General features: G+C 41.2%; 1 protein-coding gene across 1 annotated transcript in view; it reads right to left on the bottom strand.

Moving 5' to 3' along the window:
- Positions 1-21,519, bottom strand: part of plcg2 (phospholipase C, gamma 2) — a 44,605-nt gene extending 23,086 nt beyond the window's left edge. The window contains exons 1-9 of the mRNA XM_063477568.1: positions 21,406-21,519; positions 6,698-6,889; positions 5,359-5,508; positions 4,936-5,029; positions 3,645-3,692; positions 2,755-2,839; positions 2,555-2,635; positions 2,418-2,461; positions 2,255-2,327 (exon numbers count right to left, since the gene is read on the bottom strand). Of these exons, the coding sequence (XP_063333638.1) occupies positions 2,255-2,327; positions 2,418-2,461; positions 2,555-2,635; positions 2,755-2,839; positions 3,645-3,692; positions 4,936-5,029; positions 5,359-5,508; positions 6,698-6,881 (759 nt within the window). The 5' untranslated portion in view covers positions 6,882-6,889; positions 21,406-21,519. The remainder of the gene's footprint in view (positions 1-2,254; positions 2,328-2,417; positions 2,462-2,554; positions 2,636-2,754; positions 2,840-3,644; positions 3,693-4,935; positions 5,030-5,358; positions 5,509-6,697; positions 6,890-21,405) is intronic.
- Between the last annotated feature and the right edge of the window lie 2,081 nt (positions 21,520-23,600).

The following is a 23,600-nucleotide window of genomic DNA, read 5'->3' as shown; positions in this document are numbered from 1 at the left end:
ATACTGCACCACATCTCTGTGCGTTCATCATTTGTTTGAAGCCAGCTCACCTCCTGCAACCACTTTTCCGAGAATACGCGCTTCTTTTGCGGTTCGGACTCCTTCTGACATTTCTTTGGAGGTGGAAAAACACCAAAGTAATTGCTTAAAGGAGCTTGCTTCTTCGACATCTTGAGGAGAATGCGCACCTGCGAACCACTTATGTGCACCCCTGATCATAGTACCACCCTATTAGAGCACTTCGCTCTCACACTGCAGGCTTACTTGTTGTTCCTAGAGTATTTAAAAGTAGAATGAGAGGCAGAGCCTTCAGTTTTCAGGCCCCTCTTCTGTGAAACCAGCTTCCAGTTTGGATTCAGGAGACAGACACTATCTCTACTTTTAAGATTCAAACTTTCCTTTTTGGTAAAGCATATAGTTAGAGCTGGACCAGGTGACCCTGAAGGCTGAAATCAGGAAACAAAGGCCGTTTATCAATGCCCAAGTACGCGAGTACGTACTCGCGTGCTCGGTGAGTACGTACTCGCCGAGAACGCACGGGAGTACGTACCCGCCGAGAACGCGAGCACAGACTCGTGGGCCGTCTCTCAATTCTCAAGTACGCGAGCACGGACTCGTGATTTGTACCAGCGTACGTGATGATGTCACAGGTCCGGAGTTTTTACTGCCGTCCCCTCCTAATTTAACTGTGAGTAACATGTTATGAAGCTTAACTTTAATCACAGCCAAACCGGTTTACTCAGGAACAAATAAAACACTGAAATAAACCAAACATTAACATTTAGAAGTGATCTAAGTGACTTATATATCATTTTTAACCTCAGTAGTGAAACCTCTATTAATAAAAATAGTGTACATGTACATACGTGTACATACCTTAATAAAAACAAGCAGGTGAGATGTTAGAACGCTTTTATTTCTATTCTAGTGGACACTCAATACTATAGACAGCTGCTGGAGTTTATTTAACCTGAGTAGTGAGAAGACCGCCCGCGGGCGGGGAGGGGAGGGGGGGGGGGGGGGGGGGGGGGGGGGAGACGATGTGCCGGGAGTCCGCTGTTGAGTTTTGGACGAAATGCATTCTGGGATATATAGCTGTACCAAGTCTACACCGATGCATGCTCGATAACACGGGCGGATCGAGAACACATCCGGGACTTTTTCGCGTTATCGGCTTGATGCGTACTTCGAATTGGAACAGTACTTGGTCTCTGACTGATGACGTATCACGAGTACACGAGAACGCAAGTACGCACAAGTACGCGTATTGATAAACGCCCAGCAATCCAGGAGCAACAAGAGGTGATGAGACAAGTGTAAACAGGTGGGGAACACAGCAGGAAGTAATGAGAGGACGAGACAAGGGAAGCAAAACTGAAAGCAAAGCACAAGGAATGGCTAACTATCAAAATAAAACAGGAAGTGAGAGAACACAGACACAAGAATGAACTTAATACAGGAGGACTGACACAAGAGGACAGAACAGAGGGGAGAACTAAAGTCTGAATAAACTCGGAAACTAGTATCAGGCATAAATACACTCAAAGAGGAAATACATGAAACAATATTGAAAAAGAAAAATATTTCAATAACCCAAACTCTGGGTAAGATGACCCAGGACCATGACAAATGATGACATATATGTCGTTTAAGTGGGTGTAACTTTAACCAAAGACCGCAGCAGGCATGTTAGGATGAATCCAGGCAATTATTTTAAAGCCCTTACGTGGAGAGACGTTCATGAGTCTATATATGTCTAAAGGCTGCATGCATAGAATCACCAGAAAAATTCTAAAAGCTTCAGAAGTTTTGTTGACTTTGCCTCCAAATAACGTTTAAATGTTTTTATCCCTGTCGTTCTCACACACATGTGCACTGCTTAAAAACATTACAGCTTCGCTTAAGTACCCATCAAGACATGTACAGTATCCCTGTTCATCACACCAGACAAATAAACCAACGCCACACTAGTTATAATTATAATAAATAGAAGTACATTTACCCATATCTTTGCTATGACAGTGAAAAAAAAGATGAATTCCACCACTCAGCTGGTCCTGGACGTGTGCTGGCTGCAGTATGATTGGTTATATATAATCTGTTTCCTGTTTTAGCAGTTTGGCTCTTTTCCATCTTCAAAGTTTCCAAATTCTGGAATTCCAGGTCTGCTCCATGTCTGCTTCCTGCATAATCCTCACCCTAAATATAGTCACGGCTTGTCCGACATGCTCGTTATTCCTTGTAGCTTGTTTACCTGTTGCTGATAGATGAGAAATCGTTGGAAATCGTGCAGGAGAACGGCCGAGGCATCCGGTTTGTCTGTGTTACTGCAGGACGGAAGAGAGAGGGAACACACATTCACACGAGCATCCTTCATCAGATCGCTATTATTTACACGAGAGGAAACGGGATCTCACCCCAGAATGAAGGCGCAGGATTCTTTCTTGAACTCGTCAAGAACCTGAGAAAAAACAAACCCAGCATGAATGAAAGGGCTAGAAAAACAAGAACCCGTGTCTGGTGATATTATGTAATGTCATTCATTCATACCAACCTCATTCTGCTCAAACATGAGAAGCTTGTAAAATTTGTGAAACTGCTCAAAGTCCAGGCGATCTTTCTTCGAGCCCACTTCCTGTGAAAGCAGAGCATGAAAGCTGTGATCAAGCTGACGGGAGCAGCTGCAGACGACTGTTTTGTGTTCTGAGGGGGTTTAACTATGTTTTTAAAAAGGCAGCCGCAAAGTGAAAATACCTGGAATTTTTCTTTCAAAGTGCGAGAGCTCGGGGCCTTGTAGTTCATCAAAGGTAGCAGTGCCTTCAGTTCCTTCAAGGAGATGCTAGATATGAGACAAAAAACCCAGTGTGATCAGACTGGAAACCATTTATTATTACTGGTTATAGCATGTTCAGACACTTTCCTGTGTGCAGAAAAAAGACCATTTAACATCAGGTGTAGAACAGATTTTTTATAAGTTTACGCAACGTGAAATTATTCTGAGATCCAGATCACATCCACATGAAATTTTAAAGTTTCCAGGGTTGAAAGGCGCAGCATCAGTAACACAGGGTAGTACTATCTGTGACGCATTGCAGAGTAACAGAAACTCGCATCGCTAAGTGCATTATGGGTAAACTTTAAAGGGTCAGATCACCATGTAGAACAGGTTTACCAGACTTATGTCCTGTTCTAGCCGTGATTTCAACTTTGTTCCAATTAATTTCTCATCCTGTTACATGACGAACACATTCAAGTGCTGTTTATGTGGTTTATGTGTTCCATACGATAGTTTGGACATTCAGTAATTTAAAAAACGCTCTGAGCACACAGGAGGGCGTGGACCACAGAGTCTCAGGAACTGAGCATGCTCTCTCCACAGTTTGTTGCTTCACTAACTCTTCAGCTCGAGACATCTAGCTACATGTTAAATATAGCCAGCTGGAATAATTAGCTTCTGTTCATTTTTAAAGAATCCATATTAAACACAGCAGAGGTGGCTGAAGGCAAACAGGCGCTAATACTGGTGGGACCAGAGCTCGGGGCTGCAGCACACTGGTAAAACCACTGGATTCATTTTGTAAAAAAAATTATTAGTAAGTATCATAAACTAAACAGTTAGTAGGTAATCTTTATATTCAGCATACCTGTTTGTCTTGGTCTGATTAACAGAATACATCTGCTTCCTCAGCCAGCTGGAGGGGCAATAACACAGAGAGATCAATGATCGGAGCAGCACAGCCACAAATAACTATGGAAGTGTGTGTGTGTGTGTGTGTGTGTGTGTGTGTGTGTGTGTGTGTGTGTGTGTGTGTGTGTGTGTGTGTGTGTGTGTGTGTGTGTGTGTGTCCTGTTAAGTCATGGAAACACAGCTGGGTGTCTGTGTGTGTCTGTAGGTGTTTGCATGACTCATACTGTTAGGTGCATCCTAATAGTATGTACAATGTAACATTTTAAAGCAAAGACTTGATAAAAGTGTAGGTTTATGTTTAGATCATGGAAAAACAAAGACCTCAAACAGTTCACATTTTTACTTTTAGAGCCCACTTTGTTAAGTTAAGTGGGCCGAACAAGTGAAACTTCACATTCTGTCACTCTAAAGTTGCTTAACTGCACATTTAATCCCTGAAATATCTTAATATAAGATAAAGAAGTGCAGCACCTCTCAGTTTTTCTACATGATAAGGTTTCTGGTAGCTCACTGACACAATGTGCTGTATTTGCAAAAATAATTTTCTTTTTTTAAAACCACAATTTATATAGTAGACAGTGAAACACAGGAACTTTTCTGTCATTTAAATGTTTATCTGTCACTTAAATACTTCAGTGTCAAATGAAATGGCTTGGGGGAGGTGTTTATCAGCAGGAAAAGCTGCAAAACGTATAAAAATACAGTTAAAAGTCCAAAACTTTCTGCCATCTTTTACATTTTCCAAAGCTGTCTGGCAGGCTGGTCTTTTCCAGGCCAGTTCTGGCCCCCAGGCCACATGTTTGACACCTCTACCTTAGGGTAATGTTTTGCTTTAAATTCGAGGCAGCTATGGTTGGAGGACATCTTCACAGTTTGAATTTCATATCTGTTATTAATCTCTGTCTCTCTTCCACAGCATGTCTTTATCCTGTTTTCCTTCTTTCACCCCAACCGGTCGCAGCAGATGGCCCCGCCCCTCCCTGAGCCTGGTTCTGCCGGAGGTTTTGTCCTACTAAAAGGGAGTTTTTCCTTCCCACTGTCGCCAAAGTGCTTGCTCATAGGGGGTCATATGATATGATTGTTGGGTTTTTCTCTGTATTTAATATTGTGCTATCTACTGTACAATATAAAGCGCCTTGAGGCGACTTTTGTTGTGATTTGGCGCTATATAAATAAAATTGAATTGAATTGAATTGAATAAATGTCAGTGTCTGAGGTGATGAAAACACTGCAGCATGCATGGCTACCTCTCTATGAGCACCGGGGTTGGTGATGCCCGAGTCTCCTCCCTCAGCATTTCAAGTCCCACCAGCCATTTCTGCGCCTCATCCACAGAATCAGCTGCACAATGAGAAAAAAAAGACACATTACTCAAAGATGTGTTTGTGAAAACACCAGTGGATTTGGTTATATTACATAGGTAACACCAAAACTACTGTTTACCCCTAAAACAAATTAGCCTGCACTAGGCACTTCCTGGAGCAACAGGTGCACTTATGCATTGAAAAGCTTCAAAAGAACTTAACAGCAAGCGTGGGAAATGAAAAGAAGATGCAAATACATCACGCAAATCCACTTGGCAACTACGAGTTTGTTGAGCAGCAGATAAATATTTCTGATGCTACTAAATTCTGTTATAAACACTGCATGAAACATCCATAAAGCTTCACCTCCCAGACTGAGGGTGCTGAGAACAAACTGGGAGCCGTAAAAGATGGTGAAGCAGGTGCTCTCATCGTGCTTGTCCTTCCCATCTTTGAAGCGTTCAAAGTCCTTGGAGTTCCTTCCCGGACGGATCTCTCGGATCTCAGACAGGTCCACTGAAACGCAGCACACGTGTTTCTTTATAGCAGCTACAGTTTTTAAAGGATGTGATTTAACTATACGACCATCATCATTACTGAAGGAGACCTGTAATGCATATTTCCAAACTTAGATTTTATTCATAAACTTTACTAAAGTAGCAGTGTTTGATTTGGAATAACACTGGGCCCCTCAGTTCATCCTCCCCTTTATCAAACCTACTATAAACAGGGGGTAGAGCTTCTGTGCACATAGTATCTTGCCCAAGGATATTTGGCATGCAGACTGGAGCAGACTGGGTTCGAACCACCAACTTTGCACTTAGTAGCTGACCACCTCAGTTACAGCCACCCCATTTACCAATTATATCGCACAAACAGGATAATTAACACATCTTTTTCCCAGAGCCATGTGATGAGATATCAGGCCTCTGTGCACAGATATGATAAACTCATTTTTTATTTCCTTTTTAAAGTAGAATCACCCTGTGTTCAGCAGGTGACCCATATGCCATAAGGATTCGAGGCTATGTTCTGTGTCTTTCTCCACTGTCCCATCAAATAAAGGTTAAAATACCCCAAATGCATTTATAATAATAAAGTGAAATCACACCATCAAGGAGAAATTTAGACAAAACATGCACATTGTTTTATAAACTGGTTGGATTATATGATGTATGGTTAACTTCCTTTTTTAGCCACAGTCATCTCTGAAGCTTCATGAAGCTGATATTCAAAACTACACAATGAGCAGTGAAGTGCAGGAGCCCCAAGATAACAGGTACTGTTCTATGTGCTGTGGTACCTCCGATACACTAATGTGCCTCCTGACTTTTTGGCCAGAGGTGTGGTTTGATATTTATTTTTATAGGGATGTTGTGATTAGTCATAGGGAAGAAAAGAAACAGAAATGAGGCAGTGACCAAAATGGTAACACTGTGGCTTTAAAATGCCTAAAACACTGGCGGACGTTACCGTGGTTACATACATCCACTATATAGATACTAGGAAACGGGAAATAAGGTCACAGAGAAAGGAGTGTGGATGGTGTGGTTTAAAACATGTCACATCCTGCTTCAGATGAACCCATTTTTGAAAGTTTTGAACCAAACCTGACAGATTCTGAGCTGGAGCATCATGGTGTATGACAACAAGAGGAAACAACAGTGGGACCCTCAGGTCGTACAACTGAGACTCAAATACTTACAGACGCCATCAGTCTTGTCTGCGGTACGTGTCCACGCCACCTGACGGGTCTCCATGATGACCTGCACAGTGAGCCGCTCTGCCTTCTGCCGAAACACCGTCATGACCACGCCCATCTCCAGGTCCCGCTTGATCACGATCTTCCTGTACTCAGTCATCTCGCCCTGCTGCCCCAAACGAGCCATCTCTGCAGCTGACACAGGGAGGGAGAAAGCCGAAGCATGACTTTTGAATAATTAGGAAAAACGTGGAAACATGAGTTTTTGCTGGCTGAGACTATTTTAAACAACAACTAATCCATCAGTCATCACAGGCACCTTGCAGCTAGTGCATACTAGAGTAAAATCCTCCCTGTTGTGACACATTTATGAATCCTGCAATAGCCTTTAAAGCAGTGCGTATGTTTTTCCCACAAGCTCACCGAGAAACAAACCTCGCCTACTGCTCCATAAATCATCCTTTACTCCAGAAGGCATCACTAAATCAATCCTGCCTTTATTTAAGTTACGAAATACGATGATGAAAGGGAAAAAAAATCATGTTTTATTATTAATGTTAAACCTCTCGTGTTGTGTTTATTCAATACATTTGGTTGCTGTTTTACTTTGAAATGTGCAGGTCTTTAATTTGAAAATGTCTGTCTGTTTGTTTGTTTGTTTGTTTGTTTGTTTGTATCATGTAGACAGATAGACAGAAGTTCATTTAGCAACGGAAAGAAGAAAAAAATGCCACACAAAATAGAGCTAATATTTCGATACGTGCACACGTATTTAATCCCACCCCTTCGCCAGAAGTTATCGGTCAACATTTAATCAGCTTCCTTACTGATATAATCTGCAGTAAACTGTGACTCCACACAACAAATACAATACCTAGAGTTTTGAAAAGTTAATTGTATAATACAGTAAGCATAAGCTAAACAGAGATATTCACTGAATTTCAGCGTTTTCCTTTCTTTATAACTCATGAAGATCACATCTTTATAACTCTTTTTAAACTGCTTTATGTTTGGACGTTGCCTCAGCTCCACACTCAAACTGGTCTACAGCTTCACTCCACGCACAGAAACACAAAGACTGTTCCTGGTATCACACACAGTCACAGCTTGAAGTTACAAAAACACCTTAAGTTATAACTTCCTTCTCTCAAAAAGAACATATGAATATGACCTGGTAGTTCATTATTGTTTTGCTTTGAACAGAATTTGTGCTGTTTGGAATTTCACTATGACTGCAGGAGTAGTGAGTGTGTATATAACCTGTAACCTGCAGTGTGGATGATTCAACTGCTTTTTTTAAGAGTAAACAGTGAATGTAATGTTGTTTTTTAGTTATTGCCCCAGACCTCTGCACAATAGCTTATGTAAGGTGAAACCAGTGAACAGTGGAAAATATGAAGTCCAGTCTAATACTAGCAGCATTAGACTGGATTAGTATTGCAATGCTAGTAATGCAACTAGCATTGCAATAGTATTACTAGTACTGCAATGCTTCTTGAGACTTTGGAATGATTATATCTTATATATCATATCTTATTCTCTCCAGTTAAGTTTTTCATCTATTATTACCTCAAGAAATGTATTTTCACTCAGTATCAACTTCATTTATTTGAATGTTAACATTTGTACTTAAACTGCTATTACCAGTACTGCTATTACTGCTATTTATTCAAATTTAATGACAATGTGTTTTTGTAAAGAACTTCAGTTCACTTATTTTGTTAGTTGTCTCAGATCATCACCAGAGCAGAAAATGTTTGTATCATCAGCAAAGAGTGACATTTTTAATACTTTGAACACTTTAAAAGTGTCATTGATGTATAAGTTAAAGAATTATGGGCCCAAAACTGAGCCCTGGGGTACACCACAAGCAATGTCCATACATAAAGAGCAATAACCATTTCATTTCACAAACTGCTTCCTGTCTCTTATATAATTCAGAACCCAGTTTAAAACGACGCCTCTGGCACCATAAAGTTCCAGTTTTCTTATTAATATATCATAATCTATAGGGTCAAATGCTTTTCTCAAGATTATGAACAACCCAGCCACATATTGATTTTTGTCTGTGGAATTTGTGATGTATTCTGTTGAATCTAATAGTGCCAATGATGTTGATCTTCTTCATCTGAAGCCGTACCCACGCTCGGTGAGTAGTTTGTCTATACGTTTTTCCAGTCGGTTGTTAAACAGTTTTTCAAGTATTTTTGAGAACTGAGGTAAAGAGGCAGGCCTGTAGTTTGTGAAATGGTGTTTGTTGCCCGAGCTATAACTTTTTGTTTTCATTCGGTCTGAAAATCGACTAGTTTGAAATGATAAATTACAGACGTAAGTAAATGGTTTTAAAATACCCTCAATGAATATCAATATCATTACAATCCAAGGATTTCTGATTTTTACATTTTTTGACAATTTAAAAAACTTTTTTCTTTTAATATTATTTCTATTATTATCTAATTCCTTCTTACTATATTTAAGTATATTCATTAACTTATTTTTATATCTTTCATATCTAATTTCAGTATCTTTGGTTCTCTTTCTTAAGAAATCTCTGTATAGTGCATTTTTCCTTCTTTTACAGACCCTTTGTTATCTGTGGACAGTCTGTATATTTATGTTTTCTACTATATTGCTTTATTGGACAGTTTGTATTATACAATAATGTAAATATTCTAAGCAATTCATCATAAGCACCGTTCGCATCCTGTTTCTGAACACTTCATCCCAGTTCTGTTTCATTAAATCGTTTTTAAAGACATTTATTGTTTCCTTTGTTTTTACTCTTCTGTATTCCTTTTATTCCTTATATTTATTAACAGGTTCATACAGTACAATTTTTTTGTGAGCCATTTCTGTAAATGAGCTTATTGTAAGTAAGTGTTTTTCAAAGTGATAATAAAAAAGACTAATGTAAAGACAATAATAATGGACCCAGGATTGAACTCTGTGGAACCCCTCGGTTTAGGAGTGGCACGAAGGGGGTGCAAGGAAAACACAGAGCAGATCCGCGGGTAACGAGAATACTTGATAGGAAATAAAGACCCTCAATGACAATGACACAACACAAGAGCCTAAAAATAGTTTTGAACTACACAACAGTTTCACAAAGAGGCGAAACAGATATTTAGAGTCTATTCAGAATCCCTACTGATGTGTCCCTTCTTCAAACAAGAAATGTATGATGCTTTTTACTAACACATACGATTAAGAAAAAATAATAAATGTACATACTTGATCTGAAAACAGTGAATAAATGCACGTGTGGATTACTGCCCAGGACAACGAGCCATATAGTGTGAACTTTTACTTCTTTTTCAGGAAAAGAAGTAAGTACAAAAATGACTACAAAGATATAAAGAGATGCAAATTGGCCATAAACAGATATAACACAACCAGTAAGAGTCACAAAACAACTACTAGGAGATGCAAAATATCTGCATGATACATAGCCGGTGAAGCAAAACGACTATAGCAACATGACCGTGTGGTTTGTGGTAGTTCTGCGTGTCTTACAGTCATCTGGCTGCTTTGGGAGACTTCCGATAGCCACATGTCGCCTCAGACCGTTCTGGCTGACACGGCGGTGATGACAAACAACAGAAATCACTCATTTACATCTCATCCCAGTTTTCAGACTTTATCGCTTCACTTGAATCCAGGTCACTGCACAGGAATGTCCGTGTTCTGAGCCGTGTGACGACACGTTAATTCTTTCACTATATCTGGATTCTACTTTAGCCTGAAATGGGAAGCTGACCTCACCCACGTCTTTTCTGATGAGTGGGTCCACGTCCAAACTCCACATCTGGCGCCATTTCTATTTTTGCTTTGCTTTTTCATATCTTCATCTCATTTGTGTGCTAACAGAAAGGCAGCAGAAGACAAAAGGAAGTGGAAGTTGAGATCACACATGCTGCAACTCCGGTCAGTGTGTTGACATTTCAACCCATGTACATTATTACTTAAGCACTCATGTTGCAAAGTGCAAAAAGCTGCAGTTTCTCTAGCTGCCTCTTGAGGCTGACTCCAAAGTGAGTCAGCCACAGATCCCCACAGTTAAATGCCCGGACTTACAGCACGAATATGCATGTTTGCAGACTAGTATAAAAAAACTGACCTCTGCCGAACATTTCCCCCTTCCTAACAACTGTGTTAAGTTAGGGATGAGCTGCTTTGAGTGGCATGTGTGCTGGTCCAGGCAGCTGTAGCAGCTAGCACTCTGCTAATTCCAGTCCTGAAACTCGACTAGCAGGCATATGTGTGTACCTGTGTGTTGCACCTGTACGCCATTACGCGCTCATCTAGTGTCTACTTCTAACTCAAAAAAAAAGGTCAAAGTGTAAACCCCAAGCCTCCAGAAATCCCTGTGTGAAGTGACGGTTGCTGTGGCCATCTTGAAAATACAGTCTATAAACAGTCCAAAATCAGTTCGCTTTCAATTTGATTAGATTTTTATCACAATTTTCTCAGTCCTGCATACCAGTAAAGGTTATGTCTGTCAGTTTTAACTCAAGATGCCTGCAGACGGACAGACAACATCTACATACCATTATCCTCAAAAGCTTTAAAATGACATTTTAATTTAAGAAGCAAACTACAATTAGAGTTTGCATGCCTGGGCTGCAGGGCAGCATCACTGACACATCAGAGAAATGACCAAACTGGGAGGGTGTGGTCAGTATAAGACATGAGAAGCATGAGGTTTGTTGGTGTGCATGACGTAGTGCAGGGGTGGGCAACTCCAGGGCTCGAGGGCCGGTGTCCCTGCAGGTTTTAGATGTGTCCTTGAACCAACACAGCTGATTTAAATGGCTAAATTAGCTCCTCAACATGTCCTGAAGTTCTCCAGAGGCCTGGTAACGAACTAATCATGTGATTCAGGTGTGTTGACCCAAGGTGAGATCTAAAACCTGCAGGACACCGGCCCTCGGGGCCTGGAATTGCCCACCCCTGACGTAGTGCAAACTTAGACAAGCTTGAAAGCTTTTGTTTGTTATTCTTTTTTGTTGTTGTTAGTGTCACGCCAAACAATGTCTCCAAGCAACCTAATTTCACGGGGAAGCACGTAACAGACACGCCGGTCCAAGTAGCCTACCTGCAGGGGGAGATGATACATTTAAAGCCAAGAAATCGCTAGTGATCAAGGAAGGTATGAAATACATTCCAGGGTCCTTCTATGCCAGGAACGATTAAGCTAGGTGGCTAATATGTATTTACTTGTGTTAGTAAAGTCTGTTTAAACTTATTATTTTCATATTGGCTTAAAATAAAAGAGCTCCCTCTGCTGGTACTGCAGCTAACTGCAACCTACTGTAACTTCTGCATGTAACTTCGACACGCTTCGCTGTTACACAGATGTTACAAAGATCCAGTAAACACCTACCAGGATGGTGCAGTAACATCTCCACTGTTGGCACAACTTTCACTGATGATGCTGACAAATGCCAAATGAATGATGTTAGTTAATGATGTTAATCACCTAAAAGAAATAATTCCTCTAAAAATATCACAAATTTTTTCTCTTATTTTTGTTTTCACAAAGGAAATAAAGCAAATCTATGACACGGGGGGGATTTTCTGTCTTACTCTCACTGCAGATGATGGGACATGCAGCTGTACGCTAGTGAAACGGTTGGAGACACACAGGTGGAGACACAGTTATGGTGGTGAGGCCTTTCGAGGATATTGTTGCTGGTGTAACAAAACTCAAAGTTGCAACAGCTAACTTTGAGCTAAAGAAGTCACTCTAAGGGAACGTAACAAGCTTGTTATTATGTAGCGGAGATGCTATCAACTCACTATGCAATGAGGTGAAGTCAGTACACTGTGAGGTAAATGTGCACTAGGACCAAGTACCCAGGATGTGGAAGTTAAAAATGAAGGTGATGCAACAGTACTCTAACAAGCTTCTCTCGGGAGCTAAAACTGCACCGTAAAAGAAAGGTTTTTAAGGCAGCAACCTTGTAATATGCAGCCCTGTGAAAAACTAATTACACCTCATGATTCAGCAAGAAGTAATCGTTTTCTGTATGACTTTATCAGTCTCACAGCTCTCTGAAGCTTTCAGTCAGGCTGAGGTCAGGACTGGACCGCTGCAGCAGCTCCATTCTTTTCTTTTTCAGACGTTCTGTTGCAGATTTGCTGCTGAGGATCATCAGGAGCTGTGGGACAGACGGCCTCAAATGTGACTGTAGAATACTTTTGTATATATAGTGACCGCATGGTGCCTCCACCGCCGTGCTGACGGTTGGTGTGAGGTGCTTGATTCTCTTCAAACATGCTGCTGTGCTTCATGGATAATGTGCTTTATTTGTCCAAAGGACATATTTCCAGAAGTCTTCTGGTTTGTTCAGATGCAGCTTTGCAAACCTGACTGTTGTTTTTTCTTTAGAGCGTAGAGGCTTCCTCCTCCTGGCAGCCCTTCTGAAAAAGCCGTACTTCAGTCCTTTTCTAATGGGCCTTTCATGAACTTTAACACTTAGCCTGCCAGCTGAGTCTCAGATGATTCAGTTTTTCACAGGACTGCACAGAAACTGTGAAAACCTTTTCACAAAAACACTTTTAAAGTTCCTTACACTGTCTGTGACTATCATGCACTTCAGCATAACATTGTTAATGTGTCTAATATTTTTTGAGCTCTTTGAGTAGAAGTGGTTGTAACAATTGGTTGTCAGGGGTTGGGTGAAGAGAAGGAGAAAGAGAAAAAAACAGAACAAATAAAGTGCTTGGAGACGAGGCGAGGCACTGAACATGCCTCCAACATGAAATATTTCACTTTGAGCTGCGTAAACTTTGAGTTACCTCTTGTGAAGTGTGTCACAACACTGAATACAACACATTAAGAAACGTTAGTGAAGAGTTACAGTCAAAACAGAGCATAGATTAAGAAAAAATGGCATTTTTATCTTTACATATGATTAAAAGCACGTCTGTATGTGTAAAAATCCATGATGTGCTTTCCTGTGAATACGGATAAGGCTGAAACATTAAACTAAAGAGCATTCTTCAGTGTTCTGAGGAGAGGTGAATAATTAACTGACATAATTACAGCACTATGCCCCTGCTTTTCCTACTGAAACCCTGAGTCCAGTGGAGGGACAGTCCCTATTAAGGATCTTATTTACATTAACAAATTTCCTCATACTTGTTAAGCACAAACTGAGGCCTTAGTCAGGTGAACATCCTGCATGACTGTATGGAAAACATTTCAGGAAGATTTGTGTTTATGTGAAATGAGGATGTGATGTTTCTTTCAGCCAAACCACCTTTGGTGCCAAAGGAATGCATTCATATAAACACAAAACTGGTATTTACAGGGATACTTTGCATGTTTTTATATTTGGGTTGTATGACATGCTTCCATAGCCAGTGTATTGGCTAAAGAGGATGGTAGGCAGCTAAGCATTGTACTGCTGTGAATGGGGTCAGCAGGTCATGGGTGGGGTTTGGGATTGGTTAACCCAGCGGTCCCCAACCTTTTTTGCGCTAGGCTGAAATACCAAAAGTAAACCAGTTAGAAAGACATCAGAAACTGACCATATAAACAATTACAAAGTAGGTAATGAACAGGTCATGGAGGCAGTGTTACTGGTGTTTACTGATGATGTGACTGCTCATGATGAACTGTGGACAGGACTGTACTCTGCTCAGATTCACACAAATGCTGCAAAACCGTGTGGACAGATCTTTAAAGTTCAGATGGACAATGAGCCGAGGCAAACTGCGAAAGCAACCTGTGCAACAGATGAAGCAAGTGAAGTCAGCCACAGTAAAAGCCTGGCAGAGCATCTCAGGGGGGGAAACGGCATGTAGTGATGTCCACGGGCTCAGTTATGAACTGCTAATGATTTTCATCCATCCTTATATTGAAAATGATGTTAGTAATTTACTTTTAAGCCTCTGAAAATGAGTGGCCAGTTAATGAGTCCTTGTATTTAAGACTTAAAGCTGAGCGTCTACACTTTCATCACATATCGATTGTTTGATTTAAAATCCACTGCGGTGGCGCGAAGAGGCAAAACTACAAAAACGACAAATCATGTATGTGTCCTTCGTGCAGTTTACGAGTGCAGCTTCTGGCTCCAAAAAGTAACAGAGCAGCAGCCAGAACAGCAACCGTCATGTCCCAAAACCTATATGTGGCTTTGTGTCGCTGTGCCCATCTTTTATATACAGTCTGTGGTTGTCTGTAAACTAGGCCACTGTGGCCTCAGCAACTCAGCAAGTTGCTGAGTTCAGCACGTGGAGTGAAGAAGCTGAAGGATCCAGCTCATCCTCAGCAAAGACGTGTTGGTTAATATCAATATTTGCAGCGAGGTACGAGCTAAAGTCCAAAGCAACTTGTTTAAGATGCTGTGGAACAAAAGAATCATTTACGGGTGATTAACAGCAGATATACAGAGATGCATGTTACAAAAAGAGCATGAAGATTTGCACCTTGAAGATGACACATCAGCCTGAGGTGCTGGGTGGGGTGCAACGCGCGCTACAGCTCTTTAAATCATATAGACGTCAAACTTCCTTTATGCTTTTTTTCTTGTACTCCACAAAACGATTATTGTCTCTGTAATAGTTTCATTTTTGCCTGTGCAATGTTTCACTTCAGAAGTATCATTTAGAATCTAAAAAAGCTTCAGTCTATTTTCTTATTTGGTGTTTTTCTGCTTGTAGTTAGAGTGCAGTTTTGTTCTGACCGAGCTAACGCTAAGCCGTATGTATGTATGTATATAGAACAGCTGGTTGCTTAATGTGCCACACTCTCTAATCTAGCAGGTTTTTTTTTTAACTTGGCTGCAGGCTGAGAAAGCGAATGCCTCCTCTCACTTTCTAGCAGCAACACCTGCAGGCAGTGAATGCGCCGCAGCAGCAGAGGAAGGAGGACAGATGTCTGTGTCCGTCGGTCTTTCTAAGTTTTACACTCGGCGTTTTTACTGGATTGAATTATCCCCAACATGAACTGTATGGCTATTGTCTTAATATTTGGGTATTTATCACAAGTCAAATCATTTCTGCAGTATAGGACAACGTTATCTCACATCTTCCTCAAAACCCCACAGGCCTACGCAGAGGTGATACATTCATAATTTGGCTGCATTACTGAGTCTGTGGCTCGCTTTAATCCACTCACTTGTGCCATAAGTGAAAATTAGAATAATGAGTCTGTTTACATGCAACCCAAATATGAATGAAAAGCACCAGAGAAACAAAAACCCCATTTAAACAGTAATGAAAAAAACTACGCATCTTTTTAAGAAAAGAGTAGAACAAACTAAGATCTTCAGCTTGTTTAGTCTGAGGACTAACAGTGCAGATCTAATGGCATTCACTTCACTGCAGCAATATATATGAAACCTGATTTTAAAGAGCTGAAGCGGCAAAAACAAAAAACGTAATTTCGACTCATTTATTCAAATAAGTTTAACTGTTGAAGCTTTACAATAAACACATGAAAGAGATTTGATATTATTATTATTTATCTCCTCACACAGTTGCTAAACTGTTTAGGGGTGTCGAACTCCAGGCCTCGAGGACACATCTAAAACCTGCAGGACACCGGCCCTCGAGGCCTGGAGTTGGACACCTGTGGTTTAGCCTCTTTTAGCTCATTGCTTCTTTAACAATTACACATATGTGAACTTTGGATCAAACAGTTTTAAAATGCATTTAAAAAAAGAAAAAAAAAACACAGAATATGCAGAATTTTACTTTTCTCTTTTCTTTTTGCAAACACCTGCATAAATGATAATAAATATGTGACATTACGCTACCAGCTGATACGAGATTTAACAAATTATTTACAGTATGTTCATTTTGGGGGCTTTTTTCTACATTAACTACATGTCCATATACTAGACTACATTTGGGGAATAATTATTGGTTATTTATGTGAATACTGTACTTGTGTAGCATTCATTTCATTGCTTATTAAAATGTGTTTAAATGGTTAGCGATAAATATAAACGTTTTGATTAAAAACTGTATTTTTCTTTTCTAAAATTAAAAAAAGGAACTTTTTCAGTAATATTTCACATGTATTTAAATTGTTATGTATTTGAACAGTAATAACCTGTTACTGTAAAGTGGATAACAAAGTCACAATAATAAATTAATCAGCTGTACTCAGTAAGTATCCCATGCTAACACGTATATCGATCTGAAAACGTATTTCCATGTTAAATAGCTCCAAGCAGCATTATTATCACTTTTAGATCATTCTTTTGACCTTGAAGAAGAGGTCAAAGGTCAAATATGACATGCTATGTTAAATCTTTTTATGGTGCTTTCTACATGTTGCTCTGTCCACGCAGTTTTGATCTTGTAAGGATCATAGTTTCTAATTTAAAAGGCTTTTTGTAAATTTTCCACCAATAAATCGTTGAGCGGGCCTTGAAGATCTCGATGGATGGAAGCCAATTTTTATCAGAAGTCATTCAAAACATTTCTTGGAATTGCACGCACACGTGCGAACACTTTCCAGAGCAGGACGTCATCGGCGTGGGTAATCGGGGCAGACCGGGGGACTGAAGCCTGGCCTCTCCTCTGTTCACGCAGAGAACAAATGGTAAGCGTTAAAAATTCTATTTTTCTAGCAGAAACCTTTTGCAGAGCCATTTCCTATGGCTGCCACACAGATTTTAACTTTTCAAACAGCAACAACTTTACGTTTTGACAAATTTAGCTACAACACTGAGATTAGTCAGTCTGCTTAAACTTTCCAGTTAGCCTCCACATGCCGCCTGCTCCGCTCGCTGATGAAACACTTTGCGTTATGTTGTACTGACTCAAGGCGGCTGTTTTACTGCTCATCACATATTTAGGAAATTATTTGGAATATCAAAAAACTAAATATTCCAGTTAATTACTTGCTGCAGTATTTACAAACCGATTCCACACAGTTACACAGGACCGTGTCAGTGAATAATAAGGATCAATATTAATCATTTAAGCAAACACTGCCATAGTGAAGTAAAATGATTATTAGCAGCTGGAGCAGCGTGTTTCTGTGAACATCAGTGACTCAACAGTGAGTTCAGATCCACGAGGTGGACGCGAACATTACTGTTGGTGTTTGTTTGCATTTCGCCATCTCCCTCCTGCCAGCCAACAATGTATTCATTCAACTTCAACAGACATCTACGGCCAAAGGCTGTGCTGTTGGAGAAAAAAGGAACAAGAGAACAGGCTAGACCCGTTAGCCCCATCAATACAATTAAGAGGACGTGCAAGAAAATGTTCCCCGCATATCTGCACTTAAAAGAAGCAGCGATACAGATACGGTGACTCTGGGGTCAGTCATGTGGTTTTAACGTCTCTGCAGATGCTTTAGTTTCACAGACGGCTGTGTTAGCGCTCCACAGAGCTACAGCTACATCGTTGCATTGGTTTTTCAGTGAAATGAAAAGAATTACAGACGTGAACTATTTGGACGTTTCTTGTTTTCTTGGAACAAGGAAGGTTACGAGACTACGAGCTGTAGGACACACGTCTGCTGAATGAAGGCAATGTGCAGCTATTTATGGTCCATTTGAGTCTTTTTCTGGTAATTTGGTGTCTCATTGTTTCTCATGGCAACCCAAACAGAAATCTTATTTTCAGTCCTTGAATTTCTTTAGAATTTGTTTATGTCTTGTTGAAGTCATTTGCCTCTCATAGAAGATGATTTGTGTCGCCATCTGGATATTTATACTATATTTATACAAAAATAGGTGTGGTATGAGCAAGAAGAAAGAAAGACAAAAGACTCAAAAACGACCACAACGCAAGTACAATGAACAAATAGCATAAAATACATAGCAACTCTGCACATAAGGACCCAAAAAAGAGACACGAAATTAGGAAAAATAGACTAATATGACAAAAAAGACAAAAGAAGCAAAACTGCAGAGACACAGGATGACAGACAAATCTCCACAATAACCACAAAACAGACAAAATCATTAAAAGGAGGCAAAAAGACCCAAAAGAAATACAAAAAGGGCAAAAGGTGACACAGTGTGGCAAAAAGGACTTCAAATGACAAAAGCAAGAGACACAAAATGACAAATGATACACAAAAAGAAACAGAGATGCAAAATGACCCACAAAGAGCCACCGAATGACCGTAGATGGACACAATAATTAAAGCAATACACAACAAGCAAAAACAAAACAGACACAGTATGAACTCAAACTGATCAAAAGCAATGCAAAATGACCAAAGAGGAAGAAAAGGAACCAGGAAATTGAGAAACAATTTGAGACACAAGATGATGATCAAGATGCAAACTGAAGAGAAAATTATGTTTAGAAATTCCTGAATAACTGTAATAAATTTGTCTGTGATAAACTCCACCTCTGCTGTCAACACAATGGAAGAAAACTTCAGTCGCTCAGGAAATCATTAAATTACAGCTCCTCATACAAACGTTGGTGATTATAAAGGGGAATCTAGATGTAGCTGCTCATCTGGCTCACGATCCATGTGTGAAGCACAAACAGAAAGTGATGCGTTTTTTGGTTTGGTGAGAGAGAATGACAGAGACAAACCGGTGACCTCGTGTTAGACCCATTACATGAACACTGAATGTAAACTTGATTCAATTCTGACCCATACTGTAGGACAGTTAACGATTCTTGTGAGTTTTGGACAGGTGGACGGCATCTGTGATGAGCTGAAAATGTGCAGTAGAACTCACATTCTGGGGTTTATGGTGTTTTTTGATTGTTTTTGATCTTTTCCCATGCAGGAAAGCCTTTATTTGTATAACTCTGGACAAGATGGACATTTGAATGCAACACCATCAGGGGTAAAATGGCATAAGGTCCCAGCACAACTGGTGCACGCATGATAGGTAGAGATTTACACAAATACGTCTGCATCTTGTCACTGTGGACAATCGCCAAAGGGGCAGAGATAAAGATCGTGCTGTGCACTTGTTGGTCCTTCAGCTTCATCCCTGCCACAGAGAAGATAAATGTCACGACATACAGAGACCTTGGTGGTGTTGTGAAACTGAAAACAGTGGAAACTGTCCACGTCTCTGCTTCTAACCATGCCTCTTTGATCTTTGTTGTTTTTTGTGCTTTTTTATCATTGTGGTAAAGTCTTCTATGGTCGTTCCCTTTCCTGTTTAACATTTACAACCAATCAGCGCTTAACGAAGGCAATGCTGCGCTGGCTTTTTGGAAGAGTGTGTGCAAGTATTTCCCGCAGCTTGCGTGCTGGTTGAATTCCTGTAATCCTTCACTCCACGTAGCCAAAGATCTCCAAAACAGTCTTTGTAAGGAGCTCCCTCTGCATCTACACACCCCACCGGTTTGCCAGTAAAAGTTTGAGCAATGATTCTGAACAGTTCTCTTGTTTGAATTCGCACCGCCTCAGTGATGCTCTTAGCAAGTTCAGTCGTCCATGCCTGTGATCAGCCAACCACACCAAGCAGGGGCCATGTTGTCTGACACGAGTGCCTTGCACAGCTGGAAATTCAACATTTTTTTTCCATTTAAAATCAGAAATCGGCCCTAAATAGAATAAAACTTGTTTAGCAGCAGTGAGCGTGCTGCTGAGGAAACATCTAATGCAGAAAACATAATCCTGTGCCAAAGACCTTTTCAGAAAAGAAAAAGCACACTGCTCCTGGTGTGGTGATGCCAGTATTACCACACAGGCATGAAAAGACCTGAATTGTGAATTAGTTGTTTGAGTCGTGAAGATGTAAAGCTTTGTGCCTTTCCACTGAGATCCAAAGACAGCAGAGTCACTGAATGTGGGAAACATATACGCTATTACCCCTGTTTTAAAGATGGATTGCTAACTTGAGGAGAAAAAAAAAACAATAATATTTTTGGTTGTTTGACAGTTTTTTAAGTATGTATTGTTTTCATAATGTGCTTTACTTAAAGATACTGACATTACGGGTTATGGTGCTATGATTTTAATGGTCTGGCACACTTGAGATCACATTTAGTCTTTATGTGACGCATGAACTAAAATAACGTGCACACCCTGATTTAAATCAGGTCTCCTGCACAGATCACTTAAAATTGCCTGGAAATACAACCACATTATCAGATCATCTCATTACAGTTATTCATGCAAGACATTTTTAGCAGAGCAACTAGCAATCTGCGACCTCTTAATATTCAATAACTAACCTTCCAGCAATGAAAATGACGCAAAACGACCAACAAAGACAAAAAGCACACAAATGACCCCAAACAAGGCAGGAGAAGAAGCAACAACAAGGAAATGCAATATCACACAAAAACGACTTTTATGGAATAGAAAAAGTCTCACAAAAGTGGCGCAAAACTACAATAAAATGGCACAACCGCTACACAAAGTCCCGCACTAAAGCCGCAGAGGGCCCAGTGTCTATTATCCTGACCAACACAGTGAAGTTTGAAGTACTGGAATTAAATATGGGTGAAACTCTTCCACGTGGACCCAACTGTTCACCTCAAAACGAGTTCCCCATAGAAGAAATGTAAAGTGCGCCGTGCGTGAAGGCTTTCGGAGGTACCGGTCCCGCTCTGACACGGAGCTGCCTCCACGCTGAGCCGCCTGGTCAGACACATCCCCTGCAGCCCCGCACACACTGCTGCAGCTGCCGCCAGCAAAAAGCGGATTTCCCCTCAGCCAGCTGAACTGTGTCACGCCGCGGCCGCTAGAAAACTGACTCCAAACAAACAGAAAAGAAGGAAAAAAATAAAGAAAAGTAAAGTGTCCGGCTTACCTTGTGAGTGAAATCGATTCCTTACAGCTCCCCAAAGTCGCCGCTCGTTTGTTTTCTATCTAATCATGATTTGAACGTTTTGAAGTGAAACAGGAGAGGATGTAGAGCGCTGACAAAAAGGCCACCCGCAAAACGGCCAGTTCCTCTATCCGCGTGTGTGTACAAGGAAGTAAAAGTTAACTTGCATTATAGCCCGCAAGTTATAAAAAAAGTCCGGAAGCAAGGACGGTATCTATGCAAAGTACGAGAGGGCAGTGAGCTGCAGAATGAGCGCTTCTGATGCTTAGGCTTGTGTTTTCACATAAAAGTCGTAAAAGGTCGTTTATAACATGTTTCACTGTGTGTGGGAGTCTTCTCACAGTCTCACGCGCTCATGTAAACACGCGCACAGCTGTTTGACCTACAAGTGTCAACTAACAGGGGCGTTTCCAGGTTTTTTATTAACGGGTGGCACAACAGGGGGATGCGGTGGGGGGGGGGGGGGGATTAATTATATCAGAATAAATACAAAAACAAACAAAGTGGATACTGTTTAAAAATTCACAGATTTATGGGAATAATAATGGGAAGAAAAATAGGGGGATTACCAGGGCGTAATGGCAGGAAGGCACCAAGCCTTTGTTTTAAAAAATTAGCATCATATTTCAATTGTCTGGATACATTTATTTGAGATTGAACTTTAATTCCAGACAAAATGGTTTTGCCCACTCTGCACTACGGGCATGTGTGTGTGTGTGTGTGTGTGTGTGTGTGTGTGTGTGTGTGTGTGTGTGTGTGTGTGTGTGTGGTGTGTGTGTGCGAGGGGGGGTTTCAATGGCTGTGGACCATTAACCAGTGTTCGCCCTTGATGGCAGAGTGCAGTGCCTGGAGCCGGGAACAAGCTTGCAAAGAGCACACACAAATTAATTGGGAGACGCAGACTGATGCAACAAAAACCAGTAAGTAGGGTGTACACTATAGTCTATAGCACACAGGAGTATTAGGCTATTATGTATACATTGGCAAGTTGTCTGAAACAAATGAGCGTGCTATGTGTGCAACAGTGGGGCAAACATTACTCGTCCTTTTATTTAATGCACAAGTAGTGCTGGTCATTATGTGGTAGCTAACTGGGTAAGGGTGCCATGGCTCTGTAGCTCTGTCTACTGTTATAGGGAACATATTTAGTTTCAAAGGAAGTTACGGGGCTTTCCCTCCTTTGTAGAGGGCTTATATTTCACCAAAACTATCTAATATGCATATACACACACATTACTATAATTACGATATTTTAAAAAAACAGTGTTTTAAAGAAAATACATTAAGAAACAGATTATTTTTCCCCCTCTGGGGGCGAGGGTACCTGGACCCGGGGTATAGAGTATGTTTGGGGAGTGCGATTGTGTGTACATGTGCATATATGTCTATTCCTACGTTGGATGAGTGCTGAGTGTTTGTATATGTGTGCATGAGGGTGGGAAAGCATGTTTGTGTCTGTGTGTGCCTGTTTGTCTGTGTCTATATGTCAGGTCAGGTCTTAGACTCCACCTCCCTGGGAACACCCAGGCCCTCCAAAGTGTGGAGGCCTATCTCCCCTCACCACACTCCCTGCCGGTAACTGATGCACTCAGGGGTCGGTGCATTGGTGGTTCTTGGTGTCCGGGGCTGGGCGCTCAGGTATACACCAGCTTACTCCCGGTGGCTACTTGGCGGGGCCTGGTGCCTGTCGCTCGGTCAGGCCTCTTCCGGGGCAAAGGGGGCCCTCGGGCCTCCGGCCTCGGGGCCTGCAGCTCGGTTCACTCTGGCACAGCTGGCTGCCAGCAGAGCCGGCGGGCGCGCCAGTGCAGCCCCCTCTGGCTTCTGCTCCGTGGCTACTGGGTGACCCCTCGTCTGGGGATCTCCTCAGCCCTTCCCAGGAGGGTGGCACGGATGCCCCTCCGGTGGTACTCCTTGGGTCCTCGCACTCTGGGGCCTCTGGATGTCTGGAGCCTGGATCTCCTCCATGCCTGCTTCATGCCCTGGGGGACGGGGCTATGGCCCTCCACACCCTCTAGCAGACCGTTACATGGGGAAACCTTCTGTATACAAGCGCGCTGATCCACACAGGTGTGCACATGGGTGTTCACTGTTCGTAGACATAAACTACACCTTTCTTAGCTGCTACTTCAAAGCACATTGTGCGCTGTCTGTGCTGCACAACAACATTCAATATTTAG

This window comes from Pelmatolapia mariae, linkage group LG7 (genome assembly GCF_036321145.2).
Source record: "Pelmatolapia mariae isolate MD_Pm_ZW linkage group LG7, Pm_UMD_F_2, whole genome shotgun sequence".
Classification (NCBI taxonomy): Eukaryota; Metazoa; Chordata; class Actinopteri; order Cichliformes; family Cichlidae; genus Pelmatolapia; species Pelmatolapia mariae.
Note: the sequence above shows the minus strand (reverse complement) of the source record. Positions and strands in the feature narration are given on the sequence as shown.